At 41.4% G+C, this 21,663-nt stretch overlaps 1 protein-coding gene across 1 annotated transcript in view; it reads left to right on the top strand.

Annotated features, from left to right (window-relative positions):
* LOC311107550 (5-hydroxytryptamine receptor 4-like) overlaps window positions 1-15,436 on the top strand; it is a gene marked incomplete at both ends in the record, with an annotated part of 113,030 nt that extends 97,594 nt beyond the window's left edge. The window contains 2 exon segments of the mRNA XM_084150057.1: window positions 15,348-15,413; window positions 15,415-15,436. Of these exon segments, the coding sequence (XP_084006183.1) occupies window positions 15,348-15,413; window positions 15,415-15,436 (88 nt within the window).
* Between the last annotated feature and the right edge of the window lie 6,227 nt (window positions 15,437-21,663).

A 21,663-nucleotide genomic window follows, 5' to 3' on the forward strand; every position in this document is an offset into this window, starting at 1 on the left:
AATTAGGATATCCCCGATTTTCACACTTACAGTGAGGGAAAAAAGTATTTGATCCCCTGCTGATTTTGTACGTTTGCCCACTGACAAAGAAATGATCAGTCTATAATTTTAATGGTAGGTTTATTTGAACATTGAGAGACAGAATAACAACAACAAAATCCAGAAAAAAGCATGTCAAAAATGTTATAAATTGATTTCCATTTTAATGAGGGAAATAAGTATTTGACCCCCTCTCAATCAGAAAGATTTCTGGCTCCCAGATGTCTTTTATACAGGTAACGAGCTGAGATTAGGAGCACACTCTTAAAGGGAGTGCTCCTAATCTCAGTTTGTTACCTGTATAAAACACACCTGTCCACAGAAGCAATCAATCAATCAGATTCCAAACTCTCCACCATGGCCAAGACCAAAGAGCTCTCCAAGGATGTCAGGGACAAGATTGTAGACCTACACATTGCTGGAATGGGCTACAAGACCATCGGCAAGCAGTTTGGTGAGAAGGTGACAACAGTTGGTGCGATTATTCGCAAATGGAAGAAACACAAAATAACTGTCTATCTCCCTCGGCCTGGGGCTCCATGCAAGATCTCACCTCGTGGAGTTGCAATGATCATGAGAACGGTGAGGAATCAGCCCAGAACTACACGGGAGGATCTTGTCAATGATCTCAAGGCAGCTGGGACCATAGTCACCAAGAAAACAATTGGTAACACAGTACGCTGTGAAGGACTGAAATCCTGCAGCGCCCGCAAGGTCCCCCTGCTCAAGAAAGCACATATACAGGGCCGTCTGAAGTTTGCCAATGAACATCTGAATGATTCAGAGGAGATCTGGGTGAAAGTGTTGTGGTCAGATTAGACCAAAATGGAGCTCTTTGGCATGAACTCAACTCGCCGTGTTTGGTGGAGGAGGAATGCTGCCTATGACCCCAAGAACACCATCCCCACCGTCAAACATGGAGGTGGAAACATTATGCTTTGGGGGTGTTTTTCTGCTAAGGGGACAGGACAACTTCACCGCATCAAAGGGACGATGGACGGGGCCATGTACCGTCAAATCTTGGGTGAGAACCTCCTTCCCTCAGCCAGGGCAATGAAAATGGTTTGTGGATGGGTATTCCAGCATGACAATGACCCAAAACACACAGTCAAAGCAACAAAGGAGTGGCTCAAGAAGAAGCACATTAAGGTCCTGGAGTGGCCTAGCCAGTCTCCAGACCTTAATCCCATAGAAAATCTGTGGACGGAGCTGAAGGTTCAAGTTGCCAAACGTCAGTCTCGAAACCTTAATGACTTGGAGTGGGACAAAATCCCTCCTGAGATGTATGGAAACCTGGTGGCCAATTACAATAAATGTCTGACCTCTGTGATTGCCAACAAGGGTTTTGCCACCAAGTACTAAGTCATGTTTTGCAGTGGGGTCAAATACTTATTTCCCTCATTAAAATGGAAATCAATTTATAACATTTTTGACATGCGTTTTTCTGGATTTTGTTGTTGTTATTCTGTCTCTCACTGTTCAAATAAACCTACCACCATCCGTGGGCAAACGTACAAAATCAGCAGGGAATCAAATACTTTTTTCCCTCACTGTACCTATACTGTTGTTTGATATCCCAAGACAGTTTTTGGTCCATATTTCACATATTTAGATACTTTATAGGCATATAATGTTATGCCACTTTCCCATAGGATGCCATTCAATCCAGAAATACATCAAAAATACCTTACAACCACACATATCCACATCCTAATACACTAATATGACCCTGAAAAAGACCATGGATAATTAATTTTTATTACTTTCTCACTTTGTTACACTCAAGTTCACTTTTGACTTTTGAAAATTCATGCATGTAATTACAGGACTTCTTCTGAAATAAGCATAAGATCAGTGATTGTGGTATTATGCAAGTAATTGCCCTCCTTGCCTGGTCCATGAGTTTTGGTGGGCGGCCCTCTCTTGGCAGGTTTGTTGTGGTGCCATATTCTTTCCATTTTTAAATAATGGATTTAATGGTCCTCCGTGGGATGTTCAAAGTTTCTGATATTTTTTTATAACCCAACCCTGATCTGTACTTCTCCACAACTTTGTCCCTGGCCTGTTTGGAGAGCTCCTTGGTCTTCATGGTGCCGCTTGCTTGGTGGTGCCCCTTGCTTAGTGGTGTTGCAGACTCTGGGGCCTTTCAGAGCAGGTGTATATATACTGAGATCATATGACAGATCATGTGACACTTAGATTGCACACAGGTGGATTTTATTTAACTAATCATGTGACTTCTGAAGGTAATTGGTTGCACCAGATCTTATTTAGGGTCTTCATAGCAAAGGGGGTGAATACATATGCACGCACCACTTTTCCTCATTTATTTGTTAGAATTTTTTGAAACAAGTAATTTTTTTCATTTCACTTCAACAATTTTGACTATTTTGTGTATGTATATTACATGAAATCCAATTAAAAATCAATTTAAATTATAGGTTGTAATGCAACAAAATAGGAAAAACGCCAAGGGGGATGAATACTTTTGCAAGGCACTGTACTATAGGGACAGTTTAAAAAAAGGGAGGGACAGACAACTTACAAGAAGAGTATCTGCAGACTTTTTCCACCCACCACTAAACTGTTCTCACATTCACTTGTTTCTTCTTCTTCTTCTTCTTGGATACTGGCTTGAAATACTTTTCTGTGTAGCTCAGTTGGTAGAGCATGGTGCTTGCAACGCCAGGGTTGTGGGTTTGATTCCCACGGGGGGCCAGTATAAAAAAAATTACAAATGTATTTACTCACTAACTGTAAGTCGCTCTGGATAAGAGCGTCTGCTAAATGATGTAAATGTATTTTTGTGTGTGTTAATTTTCTGCATACTGACAGCAGCAATGTGATACTTGACTGATCATGATAATGTGATTGCTTAACCTTTTTTTGGCATTGTTTGACTGATTTTTGCCTGCCAAAAGACAGGAAGACTGCATGGTGCAGATTGCAGCGCCATTTACAGAGCTATAAGCATGATGGTTGTCATAGCTCTTTGAATGGTACTGCCATATGTACTGAAATACCAGCTCCATGATCCACTCACGCAGGCAGGCAAGCAGACGTCTGCACTTTGACCTTTGGTATGTTTTTCAGGTCGTAGTGAATAGGGTAAGTGGTTAATTATGTCAGTTTATGAATAGCATGTGCCCTTTTAAGCCAGAGTGATAAATGAATGCCTTTCACATGAAAAATAGCCTAATAGCTATCGTTGGGTCACATGTTACAGGTAATCTGATGTTTAAAGTCACATAGATACAAGGTTACTAACTGTAATTCGCTGTACTGTAGGTTTACAAGATAGTTTACAAGACGTTGGTAATGTTAAAATCTGATATACAAAACAAACACATTTTACGAGTGGATTTATTGAGACGTGCACGTCTCATTTATTTTTTAGATCAGGTTTTAAAGTATGGAAAGCGAATTCCATATCTATTATTAGCTGTATTAGGGTTATGTAAGAGCAATTATTACATAAGAGGACTAAAGTACTAGGTGCTGCTGGTTTTCAACATTTCACCTAAAGTACCTTTAGCATTCCTTTTGCTCTGTCTGCAATTATATGGGTTCTGAAAGATGTGCCTGTCTTTGTGCTGGACTCTAAGTAGCACTTCTCAACTGTTATTTTATAATTGAATGAAATGACTGTATTTACTTTCACCTTTTCACTGCACGATGACACTTATGTCCACAGCAGAGTAAGTACGTTAGCCTACTTGTCATATTTGCTAGACTGTACATTTCCACGTACACACTTTTATATTCTGAATTATGACAAAAAATGTATTTGACAAAATGTGGAAAATATCACCCATCCTCCCACCTGTGGCAACCCACACGAACTATAAGAAAGACCATATAGGCACCATACAGTGCATTCGGAAAGTATTCAGACCCCTTGACTTTTTCCACATACTGTTACGTTACAGCCTTATTCTAAAATGGATTACACTGTTTTTCCCCCTCATCAATCTACACACAATACTCCATAATGACAAAGCAAAAACAGGTTTTTAGAAATGTTTGCAAATGTATTACTAATAAAAATCTGAAATATCACATTTACATAATTTCATTAATAATAATAATTCAGACCCTTTATCAAATCAAATCAAATCAAATCAAATCCAATTTTATTGGTCACATGCGCCGAATACAACAGGTGCAGACATTACAGTGAAATGCTTACTTACTGCCCTTAACCAACAGTGCATTTATTTTTAACAAAAAAAGTAAAAATAAAACAACAACAAAAAAAGTGTTGAGAAAAAAAAGAGCAGAAGTAAAATAAAGTAACAGTAGGGAGGCTATATATACAGGGGGGTACCGTTGCAGAGTCAATGTGTGGGGGCACCGGCTAGTTGAGGTAGTTGAGGTAGTATGTACATGTGGGTAGAGTTAAAGTGACTATGCATAACTAATTAACAGAGTAGCAGCAGCGTAAAAAGGATGGGGTGGGGGGGCAGTGCAAATAGTCCGGGTAGCCATGATTAGCTGTTCAGGAGTCTTATGGCTTGGGGGTAGAAGCTGTTGAGAAGTCTTTTGGACCTAGACTTGGCACTCCGGTACCGCTTGCCGTGCGGTAGCAGAGAGAACAGTCTATGACTAGGGTGGCTGGAGTCTTTGAAAATTTTGAGGGCCTTCCTCTGACACCGCCTGGTATAGAGGTCCTGGATGGCAGGAAGCTTGGCCCCAGTGATGTACTGGGCCGTACGCACTACCCTCTGTAGTGCCTTGCGGTCGGAGGCCAAGCAGTTGCCATACCAGGCGGTGATGCAACCAGTCAGGATGCTCTCGATGGTGCAGCTGTATAATTTTTTGAGGATCTGAGGACCCATGCCAAATATTTTCAGTCTCCTGAGGGGGAATAGGCTTTGTCGTGCCCTCTTCACGACTGTCTTGGTGTGTTTGGACCATGATAGTTCGTTGGTGATGTGGACACCAAGGAACTTGAAGCTCTCAACCTGTTCCACTACAGCCCCGTCGATGAGAATGGGGACGTGCTCAGTCCTCTTTTTTTTCCAGTAGTCCACAATCATCTCCTTTGTCTTGGTCACGTTGAGGGAGAGGTTGTTGTCCATTTTGGCAAACTCCAAGCGGGCTGTCATGTGTCTTTTACTGAGGAGTGGCTTCCGTCTGGCCACTCTAACATAAAGACCTGATTGGTGGAGTGCATCAGAGATGGTTGTCCTTCTGGAAGGTTCTCCCATCTCCACAGAGGAACTCTGGATCTCAGAGTGATCTTTGGGTTCTTGGTCACCTCCCTGACAAAGGCCCTTCTCCTCCGATTGCGTCTTGGTGGTTCCAAACTTCTTCCATTTAAGAATGATGGAGGCGACTGTGTTCTTGGGGTCCTTCAGTGCTGCAGAAATGTTTTGGTACCCTTCCCCAGATCTGTGCCTTGACACAATCCTGTCTCGGAGCTCTACGGACAATTCCTTCGACCTCATGGCTTGGTTTTTGCTCTGACATGCACTGTCAACTGTGGGACCTTATATAGACAAGTGTGTGCATTTCCAAATCATGTCCAATCAATTGAATTTACCACAGGTGGACTCCAATCAAGTTGTAGGAACATCTCAAGGATAATCAATGGAAACAGTATGCACCTGAGCTCAATTTCTGGTCTCATAGCAAAGGGTCTGAACAAAGGGTCCCCCTTTTTCCTCCAAACATAATGATAGTCATTATGGCCAAACAGTTCTATTTTTGTTTCATCAGACCAGAGGACATTTCTCCAAAAAGTACGATCTTTGTCCCCATGTGCAGTTGCAAACCGTAGTCTGGCTTTTTTATGGCGGTTTTGGAGCAGTGGCATCTTCCTTGCTGGGCGGCCTTTCAGGTTATGTCGATATAGGTCTATGATGGTGCCGGAGAAGATGGCTGCCGTTTTACAGCCCTCTAACCAATTGTACTATTATGTGTGTTTTTTCGCGTTATTTGTAATTTATTCTGTACATAATGTTTCTGCCATCGTCTCTTATAACCAAAAAGAGCTTCTGGATATCAGGACAGCGATTACTCACCTCGCATTGGACAAAGATTTTTTCTTCAACGAGTCGGACGTGAAGGATATCTCAAGGTTTTGCTCGCCTGAGGTAGAGTATCTTATGACAAGGCCCAAATCCCTGTCATTCGCAGGAGAAAGAGACAGAGATATCGTGGACGTAGGTCGGGGTGCCTTGTAAGGATCCGACGGCGAGCGAGTAAACTGCCTCTTCCATCAATCCTATTAGCCAATGTTCAATCATTTGAAAATAAATTAGATGACCTAATATTACGGTTATCCTACCAACGGGACATTAAAAACTGTAATATCTTATGTTTCACCGAGTTGTGGTTGAACGACGACATGGACAACATACAGCTGATGGGATATACGCTACATCGGCAGGATAGAACGGCTGACTCCGGTAAGATAAGGGGTGGTGGTCTGTGTATATTTGTAAACAACAGCTGGTGCACAAAATCAAATACTAAGGAAGTCTCAAGGTTTTGCTCGCCTGAGGTAGAGTATCTTATGATAAGCTGTAGACCACACTATTTACCAAGAGAGTATTCATCTATATTTTTCATAGCTCTTTATTTACCACCACAAACAAATGCTGGCATTAAATCCGTTCTACCTAATTTATACCAGCATGTTAAATGTGCAACCAGAGGAGAAAAAAAACTCTAGACCATCTTTACTCCACACACAGAGACGCATACGAAGCTCTCCCTCTCCCTCCATTTGGCAAATCTGACCATAACTCTATCCTCCTGATTCCTGCTTATAAGCAAAAACTAAAGTAGGAAGCACCAGTGACTCAGTTAATAAAAAAGTGGTCAGATGATGCAGATGCTAAGCTAGAGGACTGTTTTGCTATCACAGACTGGAACAAGTTCCGGGATTCTTCAGATAGCATTGAGGAGTACGCCACATCAGTCACTGGCTTCATCAATAAGTGCATCGATGACGTCGTCCCCACAGTGACCGTATGTACATAACCCAACCAGAAGCCATGGATTACAGGCAACATCAACACTGAGCTAAAGGGTAGAGCTGCCGCTTTCAAGGAGCGGGACTCTAACCCGGACGTTTATAAGAAATCCCGCTATGCCCTCCGACGAATCATCAAACAGGCAAAGAGTCAATACAGGACTAAGATTGAATCGTACAACACCGGCTCAGACGCTCGTCGGATGTGGCAGGGCTTGAAAACTATTACAGACTACAAAGGGAAGCACAGCCGCGAGCTGCCCAGTGACACAAGCCTACCAGACGAGCTAAACCACATCTATGCTCGCTTCGAGGCAAGCAACACTGAAGCATGCATGAGAGCACCAGCTGTTCCGGATGACTATGTGATCACGCTCTCCGTAGCCGATGTGAGTAAGACTTTTAAGCAGGTCAACATTCACAAGGCCGCAGGGCCAGACGGATTACCAGGACGTGTACTCCGAGCATGTGCTGACCAACTGGCAAGTGTCAACATGTCCCTGACTGAGTCTGTAATACCAACATGTTTCAAGCAGACCACCATAGTCCCTGTGCCCAAGGACACTAAGATAACCTGCCTAAATGACTACCGACCCGTAGCACTGACGTCTGTAGCCATGAAGTACTTTGAAAGGCTGGTCATGGCTCACATCAACACCATTATCCCAGAAACTCTAGACTGGATCCTGGACTTCCTGACGGGCCACCCCCAGGTGGTAAGGGTAGGTAACAACACATCTGCCATGCTGATCCTCAACACGGGGGCCCCTCAGGGGTGCGTGCTCAGTCCCCTCCTGTACTCCCTTTTCACCCATGACTGCATGGCCAGGCACAACTCCAACACCATCATTAAGTTTGCAGAAGACACAACAGTGGTAGGCCTGATCCCCAACAACAATGAGACAGCCTATTGGGAGGAGGTCAGAGACCTGGCCGTGTGGTGCCAGGATAACAACCTCTCCCTCAACGTGACCAAGAGAAAGGAGATGATTGTGGACTACACGAAAAAAAGGCCTGAGCACGCCCCCATTCTCATCTACGGGGCTGTAGTGGAACAGGTTGAGAGCTTCAAGTTCCTTGGTGTCCACATCACTAACAAACTATCATGGTCCAAACACACCAAGACAGTCATGAAGAGGGCACGACAAAGCCTATTCTCCCTCAGGAGACTGAAAATATTTGGCATGGGTCCTCAGATCCTCAAAAAGTTATACAGCTGCACCATCGAGAGCATCCTGACTGGTTGCATCACCGCCTGGTATGGCAACTTCTCGGCCTCCGATCGCAAGGCACTACAGAGGGTAGTGCGTATGGCCCAGTACATCACTGGGGCCAAGCTTCCTGCCATCCAGGACCACTATACCAGGCGGTGTCAGAGGAAGGCCCTCGAAATTGTCAAAGACTCCAGCCACCCTAGTCATAGACTGTTCTCTCTGCTACCGCACGGCAAGCGGTACCGGAGCGCCAAGTCTAGGTCCAAAAGACTTCTCAACAGCTTCTACCCCCAAGCCATAAGACTCATGAACAGCTAATCATGGCTACCCGGACTACTTGCACTGCCCCCCCCACCCCCACCCCCACCATCTTTTTACGCTGCTGCTACTCTGTTAATTATTTATGCATAGTCACTTTAACTCTACCCACATGTACATATTACCTCAACTACCTCAACTAGCCAGTGCCCCCGCACATTGACTCTGCACCGGTACCCCCCCTGTATATAGCCTCCCTACTGTTATTTTATTTTACCTTTGCTCTTTTTTTCTCAACACTTTTTGTTGTTGTTGTTTTATTGTACTTTTTTATTAAAAAATAAATGCATTGTTGGTTAAGGGCTGTAAGTAAGCATTTCACGGTAATGTCTACACCTGTTGTATTCGGCGCATGTGGCAAATACAATTTTATTTTATTTTATTTATGTAAATAAGGTATTTCAGTTTTTTATTTTTAATACATTTGCAAACATTTTAAAAACCTGTTTTCGCTTTGTCATCATGGGGTATTGTGTGTAGATTGATGAGGAATAGTTTTTATTTAATACATTTTAGAATAAGGCTGTAACGTAACAAAATGTGGAAAAAGGGAAGAGGTCTGAATACTTTATGAATGCACTGTATAGGCAACATGAATGCACCTGTGACATTTAATTTAAAAGTTGACATTCAACACATGCTCCCCTAGTTACAGAAAAGAGCACCAACCAATCAGTTAATAGCCTGTCTGATGGTCTCATTGTAGAGCTGATGAGGACAATCTCTACCACGTAATTCAGAGGAAAGGGATCTCTCTCTCTCTCTCTCTCTCTCTCTCTCTCTCTCTCTCTCTCTCTCTCTCTCTCTCTTCTCTCTCTCTCTCTCTCTGTGTGTGTCAGTGCTTCCACCTTAAATATGAGTTGAATTTTTTTGATTAACTCTGAACATATGATTTAAAGATGTTTGTTTTACACTGTCAGGACATCACATAAATATGAGGGTTTTCCTCTTCAAATGGACTGTAAGAAATTCCTTTTTGTCTAGATAGAAAATATAGCACTCTGGGCTATGTTGGACACAGTCCAGCTGCAGGTTTCCTGGAGAGTCCGTTCATTTTAGAGTTACTCCTTCCATTTGTGTGGTGTCGCTCTTTTGTCATAGTAATGTAGTATAATGTTTACATTATCATAAACGCAACGATTGTGTCTTCAATATGAAATGTGAATGGGGTTTCTATACCAATATCTAAGATATGTGTAGAGTTTTAAAAGTAACTTTTGTATGAATTAGTCAATGAAACACCACACCTCTAACCATCACTTGTGTGGTGCAGCGCTCTGTCCTGAGTCATAAACGCTAATGCTCTCGTGTTGGCGATGAGCAGGTAAACACTAGCTGGTATTTTTTCATGTTTTGTTTCCTAACTTTTCCGCCCATTGAAATATGTAATGTAATCTTGGGATGTTGTCTGCCACCGGCTAGCTACAATTATTCATGAGACAGCAGTCTGGTCTCACCTGAGTCAATGCTCTTCACCCTACTGTATTCCCCTGGCTGCTCTGGCTGTGAGGCTCACAGACTGTGATGATGGGGATGTTCTCAAAGAAAATGCTCCCATTTGAAGGAGGGGATAGGACCCCCTTTAGTGCGGTCTTCACCTAAACTTTGGCCATAGAACTTCAGGCATTGGGGCCGTCCTCTGAAAATGTATAGCAAGATTTTTATCTGGTTTATGTGAAGGCAAAAAGGCATCATACTTGTACATTTACAGCACACTCCCCTCCACAACACACTTTTAAAAACATGTTCACACACACAAATGTTTACTCTGTCTTATTCTCATGCCTCAACACTCTCTCTCTCTGTCAAACACACACATACTGCACACACACACACACACGCACACAAACAGGCCATCTGAATTGTTAAGGTGAACACAGACTTCTCCTCTGTACTTTTCTTATTTTTGTTCTCTCCATGTTGGCTCCTCATTCCAGTCAAAGAAACAATCAGGTCAGGAATGCTCTACCACTGCAACGGCAACCGTCACTCAATGGTTCCATCTTTGTTCCATTTGGAGTTTCAGCATGTTGATGTTATTATCAAACTTGAAACAGACACAACGTTCCTCCAACTACCACAGCTGGCTCCCCTGTGTGTTAGCTAGCCTGGACACCCACAGCTGCCTGCTGGAATTTGGTGCCTGTCTATCCCCTACCCTGATTGTAGGCGTGTGTGTGTGTGTGTGTGTGTGTGTGTGTGTGTGTGTGTGTCTAGCCAGCCAGGAAACTGTCCGTATTCTGGACCCCTCTCTGTGGTCCTGCCAGACTTGCACTGGGCCCTGTTTGGAGCTCCATGTCTATATCCAGACTAGCATATGGGTATTCTGTATGATGGAGTTCCATGTCTATATCCAGACTAGCATATGGGCATTCTGTATGATGGAGTTCCATGTCTATATCCAGACTAGCATATGGGCATTCTGTATGATGGAGTTCCATGTCTATATCCAGACTAGCATATGGGCATTCTGTATGATGGAGTTCCATGTCTATATCCAGACTAGCATATGGCCATTCTGAATGATGGAGCTCCATGTCTATATCCAGACTAACATATGAGCATTATCTATGGTGCCATGTCTCATTTAAGGCTCCCTTCAAAAAAAATGTATATATTAATGAGATTCTTATGTAAATGAGATTCTTATGTTAATGCAACTTTGCATAAATAAATACTAGAAACAAGAGTGTGTAGTGGATGTGGAGCAGTACCCTTCATTCAGCCTACATCCTCAGAGAGACAATAGCTCACTTAATCAGGCTGGCATCGTTCAAATAAAGACTTCAAGTCAAATCTGGGGCCCCCTGCCCGTGGCCCCCCTGCTGCCGTGCCTCTCCCTCTTCTGGAGAAAGACAGGTGGAACATGAGCCCCAGTGTAATGAAGGGAGGCCCCTCCTGCTGTGTCCTGATGCCATCCCTTTCCCAGTGTGAAATAGTTCCTAATCATTCTGATTGTGTTGTGATTGTGACGTCATGTTGTAAACTTTTTCACAGCGTGAAAATGTTCCCAGTCAATAATTGCACACGTGTCTGTGTGGATGGCTGAGCTCACGCAGATGTTTCCCTCACACCCCCTTGCCCTTGATTTCGCTAGTTAACTAGCATAATTAGATGTAAACTGGTCGAGATGGCTTGTTCTCAGAGGTGTACAGTTTTAACTTGTTTGTAAAGCTAGCTAACTAACTAACAAACAAATATACACTGTCAATCGAAAACGTAGCGCCCAAGTCTATGCAATCGCAAAGAATCTTTGACCCGCGAGTCCGTATTTACAGTGCCTTCGGAAAGTATTCAGACCCCTTGACTTTTTCCATATTTTGTTACGTTACAGCCTATTCTAAAATTGATTAAATTGTTTTTTTTCCTTCATCAATCTACACACAATACCCCATAATGAGAAAGCAATAATAGGTTTTATAAATTTTTGCAATGTATTACTAAAAATAATCTAAAATATCACATTTACATAAGTATTCAGACCCTTTACTCAGTACTTTGTTGAAGCACCTTTGGCAGCAATTACAGCATTGAGACTTCTTGGGTATGACGCTACAAGCTTGGCACACCTGTATTTGGGGAGTTTCTCCCATTCTTCTCTGCAGATCCTCTCAAGCTCTGTCAGGTTGGTTGGGGAGCGTTGCTGCACAGTTATTTTCAGGTCTCAACAGAGATGTTAGATCGGGTTCAAGTCCGGGCTCTGGCTGGGCCACTTAAGGACATTCAGAGACTTGTCCCGAAGCCACTCCTGCGTTGTCTTGGCTGTGTACTTAGGGTCGTTGTCCTGTTGAAAGGTGAACCTACGCCCCAGTCTGAGGTCCTGAGCACTCTGGAACAGGTTTTCATTAAGGATCTCTCTGTACTTTGCTCCGTTTATCTTTGCCTCGATCCTGACTAGTCTCCCAGTCCCTGCCACTGAAAAACCTCCCCACAGCATGATGCTGCCATGACCATGCTTCACTGTAGGGATGGTGCCAGGTTTCCTCCTACAAACAGAAGTTGGCACATCGACGGTACCAACTTCAGACGAGTCCCGTGGGGGTCGTAGAGCAAATCGGAGAACACCATCGTGTTCGTGAGAGTCTCGTCTTTCCACAGAGTGGTCATATTAGTTTTGTAGGCAAACCTTTCGAACTGAACAGTTTGGCCTGCCATTCAGATGCTACAGACGTTTTCGTGAGAAGACCGATTGTCGGGATGTCTCATGGTCTGACAAACACTGCTGTAGTTCGGCCACCTTTCACCGCAGATACGGAAGAGTGATATCGGCGGATGCAGTGGATTGAGATGCAGCCCATGCAACAAAAAGTATATCTCTAGCTTAAACTTTCTCCTACAATTTCCACGGCCCGTGGAAATCTAATTAACATTATAAAAAAATCCCCATCGAAGTCCGGCTGCATCTCAATCCACTGCATCCGCCGATATCACTCTTCCGTATCTGCGGTGAAAGGTGGCCAAACTACAGCAGTGTTTGTCAGACCATGAGACATCCCGACAATCAGTCTTCTCACGAAAACGTCTAAAGCGTCCAAGCGGTTTGGCCTACAAACCCCTCTGTGGAAAGAAAAGACTCTCATGAACACGATGGTGTTCCCCGTTTTTGCTCTATGACGCCCACAAGCGTCACGGGACTAATATGACCACTCCATGAAAGGTGAGTCTGTTACGAACATGTACAGTACATGTCGGCTGGTTTGCTCTAGGACGCCCACAAGCCTCACAAGACTTGTCACAAGGTCCCATGTACCAGTAAAAAAAATGTATGGAAGTATATATGGAGAAAAAAATATATAGTTTCCTATCTTTCTTATATCTCTCAGATATAGAACAGACACTTCAGAACAAACTATATTGATTTTTTGGGGGACTATCTGTTGTTCCATTTAGTGAATCTGTTAATCTTGCGTTTCTATGGGCTAATAGCAGTAATGCCAAATTCAATGTTTAATCAAATAATGTTTTTATATATTTTTTGATACCTTAAGGGGTATATAATCCTTGTTATGACCATCTTAAAACAATTCCATATGTAAACTTAGTGGAACACCACCCCCCATTAACATGTCAGCGGTTAAGCGTTAATAAAGTCAGGATGAGAGTCAGAGTGGGCAGCAGAGAGTGGGTGGTGGAAATACCAGTCAAGAGGGGGCTCTGGCCTATGTGTTCCTGCCATCCCTTAGTACAGAGCTCAGGAACTTATATAGGGACACAGAGAAAGAGAGGAGGTGGACTCATCTGCCCCTCGATCACTGTAATTACATAGTGCACTATACCTAAGTCATGTGTTTCCAGAGCATTTTATCCATTAGGAGCAGTGTCACCATCTTCCTTTCAGTCTGTGGTCCTCTCTATGGGTAGTTGGTACCACTATATCAGCTGTACCAACACAAGCAGGACATTGTTGGGTTAAACACTGCAATGTGGTAGCAATTTGGGGTTCTGCTCCATTGGAAACCTTAAATCCCGGAACATTAGACAGTTTTGAGTTTTTTTCACAGCCAATTTCTAAGCAGGAATTGCCTTTGGTTTGGTTGTTTATGAAAACAGATCTTAATGGTTTTAGGATGGCTTGCACCTCACAGAGACAATGAATATGACAGTGAAATGTTTGATTCACTTCAATGTAAGCAATTTACTCCAGAGAAATCACTCATTATATGGTTTCCAAATGGTATTTCTTTGTCACCTGTTTGATTAATTGCTTTCTTACAAGTGGGATTTAGTTAGTATGATTATTTTATGCAAATATTTTTACCATATTCATATGTCTCAATTTCCCTCTAAAGTATGTTTTATGTTTGGAGTGAATTAATGATCACATTACAGTCAATGTGACTGTTTTGTACTTTATTGGGAGTTCATACTAACTTCTGATTGTATGTCCTTTGTGGGGAGATGATCAGTGCAAAGCATCACAGAAATTGAAGAAACAGTTGATCATATTGCTTACTCATCTGAGCGTTAACAAAGTAATGTTTTACTGCGTCAGGAAAAATAACTATTAAGAAAACATCTGTGGCCCTAAACTTGTGAAAGTAAAATTATGACATGCGACTAAAATGTGCAGCTGAATGGTTTTCACTCACCATTCTGTATCATCTCAAATCATCAACATGACACCATTTCAGTCATCCATTAAAGGCAAAATGTCTGCATATATGATGTATCTTCAGGTTGTCATGATGCCAGATGGTGAAAGGGAGAGGAGTAGGACTCTTGTAGACTTGGCTCTGGCTTGACTCAGCTTTCTATCCCACGTTTCTATGTTGGATTGGATGATTGCTGAGGTAAATTTCTATATTTCTATAGTGGATCTGAATATTGTCATTTAACGCACTCTGACAACATTATAGGTTTATCACTAATTCTGGTTGACCATGACCCTTAGAGTGAACCAGTTAAGGTTTTACTGTAGTTCCACTCCTGTATAGCAGCCAACAACCCCAGAAAAGAGAAGGTCAGGCTCCCCTCCGCAGTGCCAAACCCAATGTACTGTATCCCAGAGCTTCACATTAACCATACTGCTTGAACCAGGCACGAGTGCTGCTCGCTTCATATGGTTTTAAGTTACTAAACAAACCTCTCTCATTTTCAGGGTAGGCTACAAGTTCAACAAAACAGTGAATCCTGTGTAAAATCTATTGTTCTGTTCATTCTGTATTCTGTGAACTGTCTGTTTTCGGAGTTAGTCATCAAAGAGTATTGATGCATCTCAGATAATGAAGTACATTGAATGATTAGCCAATGTCACTTTGAAACTAATGTTACATTCTGTGTTTGTATCATTTCAGGTATGCTGCCCTGCACAATGGAAACCATATTGAAAAGGAAAAGCAGTCGTTGCAAAGAGAGGACACAGTCGCCGGAGTCCTGCTTCTGACAACCACAGACAGACACAGTCAGACAGACAGACACTACCCTGTGCAGTCTAAGACAGGGACTGGGTCAGAACCAGAACCAGCCCTAGAGGGGGTCATTCTAAAGCGGCCTCTCCCACTGAGAGACAGCCAAACCGACAACATCTCTGGACTTAATTCTTAGTAGCGGGATCTGATTATGGACTGTGGAATACTTAAAGGTGAAGAATGTTGCCAAAGCTATTTGATATTAACTTTGTTTTAAGATATGTATTTCCATATTTCCTTTGCTTAGAAAAGGAAGAAATACACTGAAAATCTTTTTGATCCACTATAGCTAGCTCCGTTAGTTAACGGATGTTCCAGTAATGCTTAGTGTTATCTGTCACCAATATAAACATTTCAATAAGCTGTATTGATCTAAGGAGGTGCAATTTTACACAGGCACAGAGGGCTCATAACCCCTTCATTTAGAATTAAGTATGAACTTGAAATGTTCTCATTTTATTAAAATTCAGGTTTCTTATCTCTCCCTGTCATTGGTTGCCCTATACTCAATCACTATCAGCCTAGATCCCGTAACTTTCCTTTGATGTTCTGCATAATCCTCAAAAGCCGAAAGCGATAGAAAGTAATTGAACACACCCACGGTATTGTATGGTATGTGATGAAATGATTCATACCCTGAAGTGCATTATTAGCTGCTACACTTTATAAATGATCCATCCCTTCTCTGTCATGACTCCTCTCTCAGATGTCTACAAAGATGGACCATGCAATAAGATGGACATGTTTCAATAAAAGGTTTTTAAAGGTTATGGTTGCTGAAGCAATTTAATCTTGGTCACAGTATTTTGCCTCCTACTGATGTGTGTTATCTACTGCAGTATGTGCATACTATGTACAGTATGTGGGTGCATGCTTGAGATCATGTCCTATACTTCATGAAGTGCCCCTCTCAACAACACATGTTTAATGTAGTCCACAGTAACATCCCATTTCTTATGCATTACTAACAGTAGTCCGAAAACATTTGCTAGAATGTACTAAAATTTTCCGGCATTTTGTATTCATGAACAATCCAAGGTATCCTTGAAATGTATATGTAGCACTTGAGCCAATACTTACCTGCACCTGAAATGTAAACATTCCCTTTCTTTTCCTGTGCAATTCCAAAGCAAAACCAATCCAACCAATCCTTTCAGAAAACAATGTAAAGAGATCATAAATAGTCATATAGAACAGAATGTATAGAATACCAACTGAATTTTCCCCACACATTCATCCATTAAACACACACTCGAGCGACGTATCGCAGCAACTTAAACAAAATGACCCTGTTGGTTGAACTTCCTGATGAAATGTCCAACCTTAAAGGGGCAGTGCAGTAAAAAACATGATTTATTAGTTTTTTGTATATTTCCACACGATCAGGTCAAAATAACACTCTGAAATTGTGAAAATTATGATAATGCCCTTTTAATGTGAGCTTTTTGAAGAAAATAGAAATGCCTGGAATTTCAGCTTGTTCAGGTGGGATGGAGTTTTTGGCCCAAAGCATGACATCACAATCTGATCTGATTATTCTAACCAATGACCAGTCATATTTTATTTTCATATGTATCCTCCTACTTTGAGGGGGTAAGCTCTAGAGTCTAGACCAGGGTTACCCAACCGTCTCCCCATATGTTTCACATTTGAGTTTTAACCCTAAATTGCCACATCTGATTTTAGAGTTAAAATAAAATGTGAGAGGGTTGGGAAACCCTGGTCTAGACGATCCTATCTGCCAATCAGGGCTGTATATGTAAATATATTTAAATTTGTCTCAGACTGAGCATTTCAATGGCAAAAGAAGGTTCAGGGAAATAAATGATAGAAAATATATTTAGATTTATTATCATGAAATAAACACACACAGTGATTTATTAGACAGAGAGTGATGATTTAAAAAATAATAATGACTGCATGGGGGTGCAGTGGTCTAAGGGTGGCGCAGTGGTCTAAGGCACTGCATCGCAGTGCTAGCTGTGCCACTAGAGATCCTGGTTCGAATCCAGGCTCTGTCGTAGCCGGCCGTGACCGGGAGACCCATGGGGCGGCGCGCAATTGGCCCAGCGTCGTCCAGGGTAGGGGAGGGAATGGCCGGCAGGGATGTAGCTCAGTTGATAGAGCATGGCGTTTGCAACGCCAGGGTTGTGGGTTCGATTCCCACAGGGGGTATGAAAAAAATAAGAATAATGTAAGTCCCTCTGGATAAGAGCGTCTGCTAAATGACGTAAATGTAAATGTAAATGTTAATACAGTAGATAGTCCATTAATAGCAGATGGTCCTCATGTTTCTGTAATGTACATGTTGATACATAAATATCAGAATTACCATTAAGTTGTCTCTGAGTGGGGTGTTGGGGGAAAGGTTGAACGTGTTACACAGTGTCCAGTAGCATTAAGCCATACGTCATTACATCCATCCTGTCTTCCTCCTTACAAAACCGAAATGTCAGTCACTCACTCCTCCCTCCTGTCCTTGGACTCAATCTTTCCCCTGAAGATTCAAGGGAAGTAATAATGACTGAGTTTTATTTTAGGAATATATTCAGAATATATCTAGATAGACTTTACAGGGCATGATTTTCAGTGGCAATGACAGCTCTTCTATTCAGAGGGTTTTGGTCAATACAAATGTTCTTGTTTTTTCCTGCAACAATTTACAGCTAAATGTATTTAGAATATATACACAGAGTTTACAAAACGCTTTTGTCCTCTGAACAGCCTCAATTCGCCAGGGCATGGAGTCTACAAGGTTTCAAAAGCATTCAACAGGGATGCTTGCCCATGTTGACTCCAAAGCAGTTGTGTCAAGTTGACTGGATGTCCTTAGGGTGGTGGACCATTCTTGATACACACGGGAAACTGTTGAGCGTGAAATACCCAGCAGCGTTGCAGTTCACAAATTGGTGCGCCTGGCACCTACTACCATACCCCGTTCAAATGCACTTAAAACCTTTGTCTTGCCTAGTCACCCTCTGAATGGCACACATACACAATCCATGTCTCAATTGTCTCAAGCCTTAAAAATCCTCCCCTTCATCTACACTGATTGAAGTGGATTTAACAAGTGACATCAATAAGGGATCATAGCTTTCACCTGGATTCACCTGGTCAGTCTATGTCATGGAAAGAGCAGGTGTCAATAATGTTTTGTACACTCAGTGTAGGCAGAGAATTTACAGTGCTATACCCTTCTGGAACAGATATCAAACCAATGTTTTTTTTGTTCTTGTTTTTTTCATGCTCCTTAAAAAAAGAAGCTATTTATCTCAGACTGTGACCTCTTCGTAATTGAAGCACTTTAGCAATATATATATGATAATGATGTAAAACGATTATTCCATAGTATTCTCATCAGTTGATCGTGCGAGACCAACATTGTAAACAAAGGTATTTTAATCACTTAAGTTATTGACTTTCCTTTTCATTCACCCTGAATAATTTATTTTGGATAGTATTTTTGAAGATACATTCAGAAAAGTCTGTAGAGTGTAATTGTTTTTACGATGGATACAAAAGTAAATGCCATGTGTACAATCCATGAAACACGTTCTAATTATATAAAAATCGAAATATTCTCAAATCATTCCCTTTGTGAGTAGGACTTTACTTGCGTGCATTTTGTACAAACAATGCAACATAATGTTTGTCCATGAACAATCTTAAAATGAAATCTGTATATTTTTCTTTGTTTTTTGTTTCCTTTTTCAGGAATTTTATTTAAAAGCCAATTAAGAAGATGATATATGCATTGTACTTTCAGCATAATTAAGGTTTATGTTTCTGGGATTTTAAAGTGTACATAGATGTATATTTTTCAGCAAAAACTGTGATATGAGTCTGTGTCTCTTCAGTGGACTTGAACAAAGCAATTATAATGACTTTATATTCTTCATTCCAGTAGCTCTGCTGGCCTTTCCTTCCAGCACAGTATAATGATAAAGCCTGAACATGTATGCTACCATATACTACAGTATGCAGATGTGTACATAGTCTCATACAGCTGTTGATTGAGCTTTTGTATGTTCAAGATGTTCATAAACCTTGTACATCACAACATTTTATTGCCTGTTTTCAATTGACGTGGCGAGCATAAGAATTTGAGCCCCAAAAAAAAAAAACATAATGTTTTGTATGTGATAATAGATGTGCTGCGTACATACTCCCCTGGGCCGGCGGTTTCCATGACACCTGGAATATGAATCTCTGTGATCAACATGTATGGTACATTATGTGTTGGTGGTTGAATGTCCAGAATTAGAACACTACCTGTAGAGATTTATGAGGACAACCACCTGCGGTAATAACATAGCTTTCATCATGTACTTTAGTTACACCCATGAGGTAGATTTGAAAGGGGAACCATCAACTACCTAATTTTATATATTCAGATACCAGTTAAATAATTATACTGCATATTCTGTATCAGCCATTTTAAAAACAGACATGTGATACTGGGAACGGTACAGTAATACATTGGTAATACATTGTATTTTCCCTGTGAATAGTCCTGTAGGACCTCCTTTAATCCTTGTTGAATTACACACACGTAGAGCTGGGACGATAAACCAGGCATTTCGTTCATTAGGAGAAGTAGCCTATACTAGAGAATGTGAAGTTTGAAATGAAATAAGTTTGCTAATATGGGTGATTGTTAATAGAATAATTGATGGCTACAACCATCAAACTAGTAGTAATAGTTTAAAGCAGGGGTCTCCAACCTTTTCTAGCATGAGACCTACTTTTTTTTTTTATATACAATTTTACCAAGAAAAATCTAGTTTTCAAATAGGCACAATATTATTTTCTCCTCTTCCTCAGGTCCTTAGTATACAATATACCTGGTAAAATAATGGTTTATAAACTACTCTGTGATTTTTTCCCCAAAAAATTCTGTTTGATATTTTCCCATATTACGTTCACAGTTTTATTTTTCACTCTTAAAATTACAATTGTTCATAGAGAAACAACAAAATTGGATGTTCTGCTTAAATCACAGAATACCAATTTTTTTTAGGTCTGGAAGAAATTTTGATTTTTTAGTGTAATTCCTCTTTAATTGTGCATCTGACCCTTTAACTGCTAGCGAGTGAGGAATGTGCCATCTAATGTGCAGGTTTAGCAATGGTTCTGTACTGCTGCTTCTCAATTCATGACAAAGTTAGAAAATAAATAATAGATACAAGTGGCATACTTACTCATGATATACTTCTGCCAGGTAAGCCTACTTTGCAGTTAACATTTAATTGAGAAGATTTGGGGGAAAGTATTCCTGTCAACCCACAAGACGGTTATCACATCAACTGGCTACACACAGAGTGATAAACAAACGGGCGCAGACAGGGGCAATATTTCTGGAAATTCATTGGCAGATATTGTGTTACGTTTGGCTTTTTAAGCCAATAGTGGCTAACCAGGGGTGGGATAATGCCAATGTTGCGTTGATTAGATAGTAGGTGGGAGCTTGCGCCGTCTGATACTTGTGAGATTTGTTTGACAGTTTGCGGTTTGTTTGAAAGTTGCATGTAGCCTACTTTCAGAATTGTTTGGCAAGCTACTCATAAGTGGGCTGCGAGCTACTGGTAGCTAGTGATCGACCTGTTGGAGATCCCTGGTTTAATGGATCATTTAAAAAATAGCTGTGGTAAAGATTAAGGTAATGTCATAAACGTATCGTTCTATTTATCGTTATTGCATCAATTCAGGCAATTTATCGTCATATGGATTTTTGTCCATATCGCCCAGCTCTACATCCATGTACGTAAAGGTCAAGGTGATGATCAATTAAATGCTTCACCTGTTCATTAGTGATCAGAACCACAGGCATCATCTGTCCCTGTGGTGTATTCCCCAGCCTCTGCATGTTGAGAACATCTGAGAGAGGCTGAGCTTTGAGGTGGGCCCGTATCCACAAAGCGTCTCAGAGCAGGAGTGCTGAGCTAGGATCAGTCCGTACAATCTTATTCATTATGAAATAAAAGGTCCTAGATCAGCACTCCGACTCAGAGACACTTCATGGATACGGACCCAGTTGGATACGGACCCAGGCAAGGGACTGCATCTCACGTAGAGCCACAATGTAATATACAGATCAAGTCAATTGTAACCTACATAACTAATCGGGGGAGATATTAGACAATGAGGAAGAATAAAATGAAATATGCAGTTTCAACAAACCATTTAAATTGCAGCCAATTTC

The sequence above is a fragment of the Coregonus lavaretus genome (genome assembly GCF_964263955.1).
Source record: "Coregonus lavaretus genome assembly, chromosome: 32".
Taxonomy (NCBI): Eukaryota; Metazoa; Chordata; class Actinopteri; order Salmoniformes; family Salmonidae; genus Coregonus; species Coregonus lavaretus.